The sequence below is a fragment of the Emys orbicularis genome, chromosome 3 (assembly GCF_028017835.1).
Source record: "Emys orbicularis isolate rEmyOrb1 chromosome 3, rEmyOrb1.hap1, whole genome shotgun sequence".
Lineage (NCBI taxonomy): Eukaryota > Metazoa > Chordata > Testudines > Emydidae > Emys > Emys orbicularis.
In genome coordinates, this window is record NC_088685.1 from 72,220,120 (window position 1) to 72,232,948 (window position 12,829).

The 12,829-nt window shown below is 41.3% G+C and overlaps 1 protein-coding gene across 1 annotated transcript in view; it reads right to left on the reverse strand.

The window, feature by feature from the left end:
* MDN1 (midasin AAA ATPase 1) overlaps nucleotides 1-12,829 on the reverse strand; it is a 172,173-nt gene that overhangs the window by 75,009 nt on the left and 84,335 nt on the right. The window contains exons 36-42 of the mRNA XM_065400340.1: nucleotides 6,494-6,702; nucleotides 5,533-5,655; nucleotides 4,516-4,713; nucleotides 4,296-4,403; nucleotides 2,057-2,245; nucleotides 466-555; nucleotides 82-342 (exon numbers count right to left, since the gene is read on the reverse strand). Coding sequence (XP_065256412.1) covers nucleotides 82-342; nucleotides 466-555; nucleotides 2,057-2,245; nucleotides 4,296-4,403; nucleotides 4,516-4,713; nucleotides 5,533-5,655; nucleotides 6,494-6,702 — 1,178 coding nt within the window. The remainder of the gene's footprint in view (nucleotides 1-81; nucleotides 343-465; nucleotides 556-2,056; nucleotides 2,246-4,295; nucleotides 4,404-4,515; nucleotides 4,714-5,532; nucleotides 5,656-6,493; nucleotides 6,703-12,829) is intronic.

Consider the following 12,829-nt stretch of genomic DNA (forward strand, 5'->3'; position numbering starts at 1 on the left):
TATTCAGTGCTTTAACTCTAATGTCACAACTACTACATACAATTGGATAAACTACCTCCCACCCCCAAAAATAATATTTACCTGTTCAAATCCACCTAAGAGTTCAGTTGTATCCATAGCACTGTTCATTGCCATAACCTTTAAACGATGACCTGTCAGGTGGGCCAGAAGTTCAACAAGGCTGGTCTTCCCAACAGCTGCAGGACCCACCAATATTACCATCCAGCCCATATGCACACATTTCATTATGGACTCAAGGGACTGCAGGGAATGATGTAAAAGAGACAGACGTCTGCACGGGGGAGGAATATAGTTGCCACGAGCGAGAACTGAGTAGCCGATCTAAAAAGAATTAATAAAAACACCTAAATATGTTGATGGGGAGGGATGGAGAAAAGGGAAAGAAAAATGGAAGCTCAAGTTTAGGGTGATTAAAAAAAATCACCTGTTTTTAATTTATCTTACCTGAACATTATAAGGAGTGATGAGAAACCGTCTGGTTCCCCTATATGGATTAGAATTCTGACCAAAAATGTCCTTGAATATGGAAATGACCTAAAATAGCCAAAAGAAAGGTTAAAAAGATGAATCAGCCTAGATTTCTACAGTGTGGGAATTATGTTTTATTTCCATAGAAATTTTCGCTGTGAGCTACCCCAAAGCACTTTACCAACTTATTCACGGATTATCCAAAGGGATCATTTCATCCAACAATGAAATGCTGCAACAGTTTTGCAGCACACATTAACAATTCCACAAGTCCTTCAGACTTAGCAAACCATGGCTTCCTATCACAGAACATGGAACACAATTTTATACTACCAGTACCTCTTTTCTTTAACTGACTACAGGCAAAGAAGCCAGTCAGTAAAGCTTCTGAAATAGCACATAGAAAGAGACTGACAGTGCGGATCAAGGAAAGGAGAAAGAATGAAACACAAGGGAAAAATGACCAAGCAGCTATTTGGCTCAAAAGTTTAGTCTTATGGTTTGATAAGTTTCCAGTCTAGGTTGTTTGGTTATTTTTGTTTAAACTGTAATGAGGAAAATGAAAGGAGTATTAGGTGATGCATGAGAGCAGGAGCAGTCTGAGTGGTGTAAAGCTAACCAAAATAAATGAGTTTTAGGGGGGACTTAAAGTAAGAAAGTGAGTTTGCTTGGCATACTAAACAAGGGAGACTGTTTCAAGCCTGGGGAGTGGCGTGAAGAAAGGCACTGTCAAGTGGGAGAAAACATAGGGTTCAATAAAGCCAAAGAAGCTCACAGAATATAGTACAGAAGGGTGGTGGTTGGTGGTGACAAAATGTAAGTAGGGGTGACACTGTACAACACATTCACATTACAGATAATGGGTTTGAAGGATGCAGAAACGAAACAGAAAGCCAGTGGGGGGGGGGGGGGGGAGGAACCTTGCAACATTAACAAAATAGATCACACTATTCACCCTCCCTCCCACAGCTATCAACCAATTACTACTCAATTCCTAGATCCTTCCACACACCATTACTAATTCTCTTCCCCAGCTCACAACCCTCGGTCCCCATCCACTCATGAAGTCCAGGTCATTCCATAAGAACGTGTAAGGTATTTTTGCAGAAATACTGATATTTAATAGATGACCTGAGAAATGTTTTATATTGTTTTGCCCTTGTAAAAGTATTTTGCTGCTGTCAGTAGCAGAGAATTAAGGGTGGCAATGCCATACCATGCCACCCTTACTTCTGTGCTGTTGCTGGCAGCAGCGCTGCCTTCAGAGCTGGGTGTCCATATACGTACTTGTATGGTGGGAGTGAGGGGCATAAACAACTACAGACAGAAAGCGGGGGGGGAGGGGGGATACGTTTGAGAACCACTGTCTTACATGAACAGCTTTAGAAACAATAGGTTATTTCAAAAGGAAATTAGGAAAAGGTACACGAAGGATGTCTGAAAATTTTCCTTTGTATGCATCAGTAATTTCTACCTGAAAACTGTCAAATATCATTGCATTTACATAGGCATTACTGGAAACGTGTTGTAACAATCAAGGAACAAGGAGCGAGGATGTACAGCTCACCTTCTCTTTGTCTTCTCTGGTTCTCATTCTTTCACCATAGACCAAAAATACATGTTGGCCTGGATCATAGCATCCTGGTGACTGGTCAACAAGTATCAGCTGACACCAGCGGAAAAGATCACGCAGGTTAAATTCCCAGGGTCCTCCTTTCTGTCCCCACTTCTTTTGAGCCATAACCTCTTGATCAATCTGGAAAAAGCAGCAGTTCAAAATCTTTTTACTCCACTCACATATGCAGTCATCTTAAAAATATTTTTAAAAGCTAAGTGGACCCATGTCATTAGGCTCTGCTCACCTGATGTAGAGAACATTGCAAATAGGAGTTAGGAGCCCTGCTCACTTCACTGTTGCTGTCAGGATCCATCTGGGGTCTGTTGCCACCAGATTCAGCCCACCCAAAATGAAGGTAGTCTCCTATCTCCTAATGCCCTAACATCTTAGTCATTGCATGAACTCACATTTCTTTTGCAATCTGCCAATATCCTTTCAGTGAGATTCCACCACATAATAATTCTACATAAGGCATGTAATTAGGCGTAGAAGGATTATATTTGAATCTGTAATGTCAGCAAACACTGATTTCACTGTACACACACACAAACGGACGAAATTTTTTTCCCATCAATAATACAAAATTTACAGATAGGCAAAGAAAGAAAAATGCTGCTTGAGAACTTATGAGTTTGATTTAAGGATATTTACTCTGTATATTTTGATATGTGATGTTGACAATTTGTGTTTCAGTGGTTATAAAGGTTTAACTTTTTGAATCACAACATTTACTGTCATTTACTAATTATTGTGTAACCAATCAACCTCCCAATAAATTCCCTCAACTGTGAAAATTTGATAAAAATAAAAATAATGGTTAAAACCTATAATTCTGTGCAACTCTGAAAATTTAAATTGATAAAAATTGAAAAAGTGCTTAAAATAAACATCCATATTGTCTGTTGAAATTATAAAAAAAATAAACATTGAATTCAGCCAAGCCCACATATAATATATATTCTTTTATCCCTTCATACTTTTCTTGGCTTTAAAGGTCATCTATTTTATCTTCCCATCACGCACACACATTGTTACAAAAGAAAAGCCACCTCAGATAAAATTCTTTCAGTGGACTTTATCACAATGCCAAGTTTAGTAGAACTGAAAGCTTGGAGAGTAGATGTGCTCCTTCCCCCCAATCTCCTCAGATATGGCCAAACAAGGGGTACGTCTTCACTACCCGCCATATCGGCGGGTAGCAATTGATTTATCTGGGATCAATATATTGCGTCTCGTTAAGACGCGATATATCGATCCCCGAACGCGCTCACCGTCGACTCCGGAACTCCACCAGAGCGAGCGGCGGTAGCGCAGTCGACGGGGGAGCCGCGGCCGTCGATCCCGCGCCATGTGGACCCCAGGTAATTTGATCTAAGATACTTCGACTTCAGCTACGCTATTCGCGTAGCTGAAGTTGCGTATCTTGGATCGATTCCTCCCCCCCCCCCAGTGTAGACCAGCCCAAGGATAACTATCTGTTTTAGAAGCAACTCTATAAGCATGCCAAAAATCTGATCTTTGTTTGTAGACCAGTCCAACCCCAATGACTCACTGGAGGGGATTTTTCTGCAATAAAAGTCTTTGAAATTAGACTCATCTGAATTAAACGTTTACAATGTACTGTGGATTTAGAAAAGTAAGTTTGAAAAAGTTTAGGACACTAATGTGCAGAACAACAGGTCTTAAGCCCTAAGCAGAGCACTTCTATGTCTTGAGGCACCATAAATTAGAAGCTATTGAATGCCTGTTAAAGTATACTAAATTTTGGATGTTGGTTATCTCTGTATCTATTGCTAGAAAGGATTTATCCATTATGGTCTTCTCTTTTGATTGCAAGTGATCATCCCCCAAATATACTAAAAATACCCTGCATTCCCAAAAAAAGCCTCTACTGCTCAAAATACCTTTTTCCTAGATTACAGTCCCTTTCACAGAATCCTATGATAAATAACAGAGTTAAGTCCAGAAACAGAAATGTAACTCGGTTTTGTAAAAACAAAGCTTTGGTTTTCCCTAATGTTTCTAGAATAGCCCACACTCAGTGAAAACAATTATTTTTCAAATTCACCTGTCAAGATTGTCACCCCAAAACGTTTGTGTATACTTTTTTTTAAAACGTCTCACACGTTCTGCCTACCTCAGACAACAGATTTCATCAGTACAAATCTGAATAGTAAACATATTTTACCTTGTTATTGAAAGCAATCATTTTAGCAATAATATTTTTGTCAATGGCAGGAAACAAGGTATTCCCAATGAACTCCATATCTGCAGCTGAAAGTGGATCAACATATACCTGCGGGACCAAGAACACATGGAGGAATTTATGTAGTGTGCATGTGGGTTTCATCACGAGAAAGACACAAAAAAGAATCATAGGCATAGCCTGAAATGAATGCATGACTTGCCTGTGTAAATCTATTAAGAAAGGACTTGGGCAGCCCCTTTCTTCCACCTCCTTGTCTGTAGGGATTCTGGCATCCAAAGATCTTCGTCTTCTTATGTTGCACATGAAAACTCATCCCTAATTCTGGGATGTAAATCTCTGCTCGGTGGTCAAAGCAGGCATTTAGTCCTTCTAATACAGACTGGGAAGCCAGATTCAACTATTTGAAAAAAGAAATAAGATAAAATAATGCTGTTCAAAAGTGGCCTCCACTTTAGCAGGCTGTAATTTAAACACAAATGTGATTCAACTTTCCTTGCCTGTCCAAAACATGTCCAAACATGGTCATACATGACTATCCACAGCTAACAAATCCCACATTATAGCACTGCACTAGTGGTAAGGTAAGGTTTTTCTGTTCTTCTACCATGCCCTCACCAAGGTATCTGAGCATCATTGTATTATAAATGTCTATTTTCAAGCATTCATTTTTCCTTTTGAACTATTTTCATGCTACTCCTAAATCCACAGATTAAATGTTTTATCAAGTTAATAAAAGTCAGTTGAAATATTTATGTTACACAAATGCTTAAAAATTGTTTCGCACAACAGAGGAAATTAGGGTGGTTTGTGTTTTTTTTAAATACACAAATAGTTAAAGACACAATTTCTTTTCAAAACTTCATACTTAGTATAACTGTAGTCCAGGTCTCCATGAGGAATGTATACTTTGCTACATACAAAACATTTTTTTATAGAAATAACTTGCATTCAGAGTTTAAGGGTAACATTTGCAAGAGTGCTTAAGCGACTTAAGAGCCTAAATCCATTTTCAAAAGTGACTGCCGACTTTTAGGAGCTTAACTCTCATTGAAAGTCAGTGGAATTAGGAGCCTAAGTCTCATTTTCAAAGATTATTTAGGTACTTCCAAGCATGTCATTTAGCTGGTTGGGAAAATTTTACTCTAAACACCCATAAATCACCACTTCTCTTTTCCTAAATATTCCCATTTTATTGGTGTGCCAGACTTCCATTCACCTCATCTAATACAATCCAGTGTCCACCCTTTAATGCTGCAAGCAGGGGTCCATCACGCCAGGCAAATTCTCCACCCTTTCCACCTTCCACAGGCAAGTCTGTCCCAAATAAATCTGTCACGTCCTTGGGGAAGTAGAGGAAGAAAGCAAAGATTTACAAACTACATAACAGGTTACCAGATTTCAAGCTTACTTTGTTTTTTGCTTATTTTTTAAAAGCTAAGATCTATGTATGCATTTAAAATCGATGAGAGTTAAAAGAAGATATTCTACATTTTCCATATTGGGACTTCAGTCACCAAATACAGTAAGCAAAACAATGCAAGAACATGAATGTCAGCCTCTAACGAAGGCTATGACTACCGTAGAGAGCTTAGAGCAGCACAGCTGCACCGATGCAGCTGCACTGCTGTAAGGTCTCTGTGTAGCCACTCTAAGTCAATGGGAGAGAGATCTCCCATCAACTTAATCCACCCCCAACAAGCGGCGGTAGCTATGTCGGTGGGAGAAACTCTCCCGCCAACATAGCACTGTCCACACCGGCCTTTAAATTATGTTGCTCGGGGTGTGGGGTGGGGTGGGGGGGGTGTGGCTAATTCATACCCCTGAGCAATATAATTTATATTGACTTAAGCTGTTGTGTAGTCATAGCCCAAGTCTTTCGAACAAGTTTGAAGCAATCAAGCTATATGCAGTTTACGTGATGATCTGCACATTGTAATCAGCACAACACACAGTTTCTGGAAATAACAGCAGCTGTGTGCTCTTTCATGACACTCCACTCCTCATTAGTTTAATCTCAAGACTGATGAGGGAAGTCGGACACTTATGACTCAACATCTGAGTTTACAAGTGTAACCACTCATGCTTCATAAAATAAGAAACCAATATAATATTTTACATATGTATCTACACATACTTTAAAAAAAAAAATCAATTACCAGGGTAACATTTTACCCTACCGTTTGCTCAGACAGGTTGATTCGAACAAGGCAATTTCCTGAAGCCTTTGCCAATGCTGCTACTAGACTGGTCTTGCCCACGCCTGGAGACCCCTCCAAGAGAATGGGTTTGTTAAGCTGTAAGGCTCTTAACAGCCTTTGTGCATTCATTGCTGTAGTTCCTGCATTTAAAGCATAATCTGAAACACTGTTCCTCTGAAAAACAGGGCCTAAGACGAAGAGAAAGCAAAACAAAAATTAAACCACAGACTAAATATTACAGACATTTAGAATATTTTAGATCATGTTTTCTAAAGACCTATTAACTTGCCTACTGCTTTTTCACCCTACTACAGCGTGTGATGGAAGATAGACCAGTAACTAAATTATGTATCAAACATTTATCCTCACAAATCAGGCAGACATATTTAGTGTTTGAGATTCGGTTCGACCTCAGCACAGTCTCCATTTGTTCATGCATAGTTTTGCGCATACACACAAACACCTGCACATGCACTCTGCAATGCGTTTTGGACATGGAATTTTAAAACCTGTAGGTGTTCATGAACCAAACTGGAGACTGGGGTCTGAAAATCAAGTCTATAAAATGCTCTGTTTGACTTGTAACTGGCTGCAAGTGTAAAATTAGAGGCAGCTTTTAAAAATATTTGGCCCCATATGTTATGGGAAAGTTTATAAATCTGTTCACACATTGCCAGTTTTGTGAGCCAAAGTTAAGTGCCCTCTCATGCAAGCATTTTCTTTACTCTGGTTATAGAACACAACCTGGAGAAAGCATTGATCTTCTTGCCTATCAGACACCTCCACCTTTAGAGCTCACTGTAATTTCAATAGTAAAACACCATTTCTCACATATGCAAGGTGTTAGTCACTATCCTTCTTTAAAGATTTTTATATTTGTTTCCTAGGAAAGAGGTATTCTCCCCTTTTGGGTGCCAGTTATCCTGTCAGAAAGTAAACCATGTATAACTTTGTGTAAGATTACGGGATTAGATGTATTTTTAAGAGCCTGTCAGCTAAATTCCCTCTAAGCTGCGTGGCTGCGCAGCAGCCTATCAAGGGCCGCACAGGAGCTCAAGGCTGCAGTGGGGTGAGGTGCCTCCCCCGCGGCCCTTAATCACCTAAATTCTTTAGTATATAGGTAAATTGAAAGCTTATAGTATAGTTTATTTACACATCATAATAGCTGCCGCAGCTGGGGAGAGGTGAGGAGAGACGCTCTCCCCCAGCCTTGAAGCTGCCATGGCCAGGGAGAGGCAGCTCTCCCGCAATCCCGGAGCTGCCGCAGCTGGGGAAAGATGCACTCCAGGGCCAGGGAGAGACTCTCCCGGCCCCAGCCCAGGTGCTGCTGCAGGGAGAGGGCTGGGGGGAGGGGGTCCCTCACCCCGCCGTGGCCAGGGGGCAGCCTGCACCCCAAGCCCCTCATCCCTGGCCCCACCCCAGAGCCTGCACCCCCAGCTGAAGCCCTCACCTCCCCGCACCTCAACCCTCTGCCCCAGCCCTGTACCCCCTCCTGCACCCTGATCCCCTTCGCCCCAGCCCGGAGCCCCCTCCCACACACCGAACCTCTGGCCCCACCCCCACCACACATCACCTCCATATTGGTGCACATAACAAAATTCATTCCGCAGATGCATGAGAAAAATTAGAGGGAGCAATGCCTGTCACGGTATTTTTGAAAGTTCCAAGTTAGGCACTGGTTATACAACAGAGACATGCTCTAAACCAGGAGTGCTCAATCTAAGGCCCACCAGGGCATTTCATAAGGCCTGTAGCCTGCTTCAACACAATATACTAACAGCCGATTCATTAGTATTTTGTCATCATGATTACATCATTTTAGTTTGCACAAGTGTGCAAATAGACAATACTATACAATTGAGAAACAACCTATCTAAATACATATGAAACAAGCTGAACTTAAAATATAAATCAATACAGATGACTTTAAACTTATTCAAATATGTAGAATCTGTTTAGCCCACACAGGTTTAGGGTTAGGTTTATGTGGCCTTCCTGCGTAATAAGACTGGGTACCACTGCTCTGAATTGTGCAATGTTATAAAATAAAAGTTAGCCAAATGAATTAAGAGTCAGCACTCTTACTCCCACCACTCTTTTCCATCCCAGCACATTTCTCCTTACTTATAAACACCTGAAAACATTCCATCCTTCCAAAAGAGTGTGCATTATATGACAAACTTCCTATTTAGAACTCTTCCATTTCTTTTTATATTAGATCTCTCCATTTGTCTACACATTTATTTTTGTTTAAATAAAATTGACATGCCTGCTGCCTAAAAGAGAGACTTTACATCAGTAAAATCACAATCAAAATATATTATCCTGCCAATAACTGACTCCACCAAAAGGACAATCTATAAATTTGCAACCCTCATGATGCCGCACTAAAGAGCACACATGCCAAGGTAACACCTCCAGCCACTTCTCTTCCCAGTCATTCAAATTTAACTCAGACACGGGCTTTCCCCAAAGAGCTGGCAGCAACTTCTAGTCAAATGGCGCTGAGTGAAACACCTTTCCTTATTCCCCTGGTCTGCAAATCTAGTTACAGAAACACCTCCTTTAATCTCATCAGTTATGAAAGTATGAAGGGAGAAGGAGCTCTTACATAGCCAGGACCCAGCCCATATACAGAACTTCAGAAAAGCCAACAGTCTCCCGTTCATCTGGACATAGATAAGCTCCTGCAGCATAAAGAGCACAGGAGCAGCATGCTCAGCATAGCTAAACAGGTCGGCTACTGTGTCCTGCACTACCCAAATATTTCTGGTGGTCTTTAGAGGTGCATTAGAGTCACCCAATCTAGAAAGTGACACGGACTGCATGAGGGAACACAGGTCACAACCTCCTGACCAGGTGCAGACAGAAAAAAAAATATTGACACTTGGATCAGAGATTGTAGCAAATAAGGGTAATAATCCCTACGCTGCAGACCTTTGATTAAGGGAAGGCACAACGCTTCATAGCAAATAACCCCTCGCAACCACAGATCAGTTCTCCCATTACCCACCAGCATCACCTCTCTTTTTTCTGGGTTGAACTTCAGGCATTTCACCTTGATCCATGCCTCTCAGGCAGACATTGGATAAGCAGAGAGACTGTACTTCCTGGATTTGATGAAAGACCTAGATTTTAGCTATCAGCACAATGGGTACCAATCCATTAATGTGGTTTTATCAGGGGCATCAAAATGCACAACCCACATGATGTATGTGGCCTGCATGACACATTCAGATTATGCAGAATCTCAGCTTTTATTTTTTTAAAGGGTTTCTAGTCCTCATGGCAACAAAGAGAATCTTCCAAACATGAACTGAGTGTAACTGATGCCATTATATCTGCCAAGTCAGAAAAAAAAATCCTCAAACATAGACTCAGGGGTATGAACTTTATTGTCCACTATTGACCAGACTAGAGTTAATGCACAATGACCACACTTCAATGTCAACATTAATTATTCCATTGCTGATTACTTTAGCAAATGGAACAGCAAAAGGATGGGTGTAAAGCCCTATGGGGAAAGGGAATTAGGAGTTGCTTCAAGGAAGAAAATGCAGACAGAAGAAAGGAGGAGATACACAGGGGGAAGAAGGGGAGTGAAAAAGAGAAAAGAAGATAATGAAAAAGAGAAAAAAAAGGACAGAAGTAGTTGTGGCCTAAACAGGAGCAGATTTTCATTTATAAGTGATACAGAATATGCCAATGACGTGCTGAATAAACAGAAGTTCAGTTACTACATAATGGCTGTGTTTCTCCCTTGATCTCTGTGCAAACATCCTACTGATCTTAATGGCACCCCCAATGCTGTGGACTGATGGGATCATGAAATCTCGAATTCATATCATGTCCTGCAGAATTAAACATGGAATCCAGCCCTCTCTCCTGAGCGAGTTTGAAGAGAAGAGAGGGAGAAGAGAACACGACAAGATGAAACCTGATCTCTTATGAAAACTTCGCGGGATGACACGCAATTTCCCCAACACGGTTGTTGTTGGACTTCTCAGAAACGAGGGAAGAGATGCTAAATAACCCCATCCGCTCATTCCACAGTCCATAGACAGCTCAGTATCACCCTGCAGTAAATAGCAGGAAAAGCAACTAGTAGGTCTAATGAAGTCATTGAAAAGACAGCAGAACTTAGTTGGTCACCAAGAGATCCATGGGCCAAGAAAACCCATGCAGACAGACACGATCATTCACTGAAATAAAACCCTAGGGGTCAAGGAAATCAGAAGTTTCAAAACAACACTACAGCCGCTGCCTCAAAACCTTCTCAATCACCTTTACCTACAAAAAAGGCTCAAAACCCAAAGGTAACACTGCTCTACAGCCAAAATGCTTCTGAAATAAATGTAGTCAAACTTTACTAATTCTGGGTCACTGAGAACGAAAATGATGCTTAAAATTGTTGATTGGCTCTAGTTTTCAAGATATGCTATTGGGTTAGTATATACGACCCTTGACTTGGGAATGGCGGAGGATAAGTGAGTTATAAAGAGAAGGGATCTCAATTTAAACCAGAAATGACTAAAATACACCTTTGACTGGATCTATGAATAAATCTATGACTGGGTTTGGACAGTACTTGCTTTTAGGCAAAACAATGAATGATGCAATCTGAAGCTGGTATTGCGTCATACATGATATGAATTGCATCATGTTATTCCTAGAAGTCATGGATGATGCAATCATAACGAAGCTTACATCACTCTGCTGAACAAATTGCCCTATATCAGCTCTAGAAATCATACAGTGTCGTGCTCTCTTATTTGTCAGTGTTTGATTTTGCAAAGGGACACATTTCTGTTTAGCCAAAGTGAGCAGAGATGCCTCGTACTTGTGTGAACAGTGCAGATAACTTCTGCTATGTTTGTGGTGAAGTGACTTTTGCATCACAAAAGCGCAGTATAACCACTGTGGTTAAGAAAGCCTATCACCTTTATTTTGGCTGCAAAATTGGAGATCAGGACAAGAGGTGGGCCCCACACATATGCTGCAACACTTGTGCAACAAATCTTCGCCAGTGGTTGAACAGGAAAAGGAAATCTATGCCTTTTGCAGTGCCAATGATTTGGAGAGAGCCAACAGATCATACCAGCAATTGTTACTTCTGCATGGTGCCTCCAGTTGGGAAAAGTGTGTCAAAGAAGAAAAAGTGGACTCTGCATTATCCAAACATTCCATCAGCTATACGCCCAGTACCCCACGGAGAAGGACTGCCGGTTCCTGATGCACCAGAATCACTCTCACTTGAGTCAGACGAGGAAGAGGAAGAGGATGAAACTTCTGGTCCTGAACCATCAATGTCACAGGACCCACATTTTCTCCCATCCTCCTCCTCTGAACCACACCTCATAACACAAGGTGAACTGAATGACCTTGTCAGGGATTTGGAACTACCCAAGAGTAAGGAAGAGCTGTTGGGCTCCAGACTACAGCAGTGGAATCTCCTGGCAGGTGATGTTAGGGTTTCCATGTTCCGTGACCGTCAAAAGGATCTTGTCCCATTCTTCTTCATGGAAGGTGATCTTGTAGCCTGCAACAACATCGATGGTGTGATGGCAGCCCTCAACATCGTTCACGATCCAGATGAGTGGAGACTGTTCATTGATTCATCGAAGACGAGTCTTAAAGCTGTTTTACTGCATAATGGCAATGTTTTGCCATCAATTCCAGTTGGTCATGCAGTCCATATGAAGGAAACCTATGACAACATGAAACAACTCTTGAGGTGCATCAAGTATGACCAACATCAGTGGCAGCTTTGTGGCGATTTGAAGGTTGTTGCTCTCTTGCTTGGTCTGCAGACTGGATACACAAAGTACTGCTGTTTTCTCTGCGAATGGGATAGTCGTGCAAGAGATTCCCACTACATCAAGAAAGATTGGCCACTCCGACAGTCATTGGAGCCTGGGAGGAAAAGTGTTCAGCATCCACCACTTGTTGAATCAAGGAAGATTTTGTTACCACCCTTACACATCAAGCTGGGTCTGATGAAGAACTTTGTCAAGGCCATTGACAAAACACAAGCAGCTTTCAAGTACCTCCGTGGAAAATTTCCAAGGTTAAGTGAAGCTAAGATAAAGGAAGGTGTCTTTGTTGGTCCTCAGATTCGTGAACTTCTTCGAGATGATGCATTTGACCATGCACTGCGTGGCAAGGAAAAGACGGCATGGAAAGCCTTCCAGTTAGTGGCAATAAATTTTCTCGGAAACAACAAGGCAGACAACTACAGGTTGTTGGTGGAAAACCTCCTCAAGGCATACAAAAGCCTTGGTTGCAACATGTCACTAAAGATACATTTTTTGCACT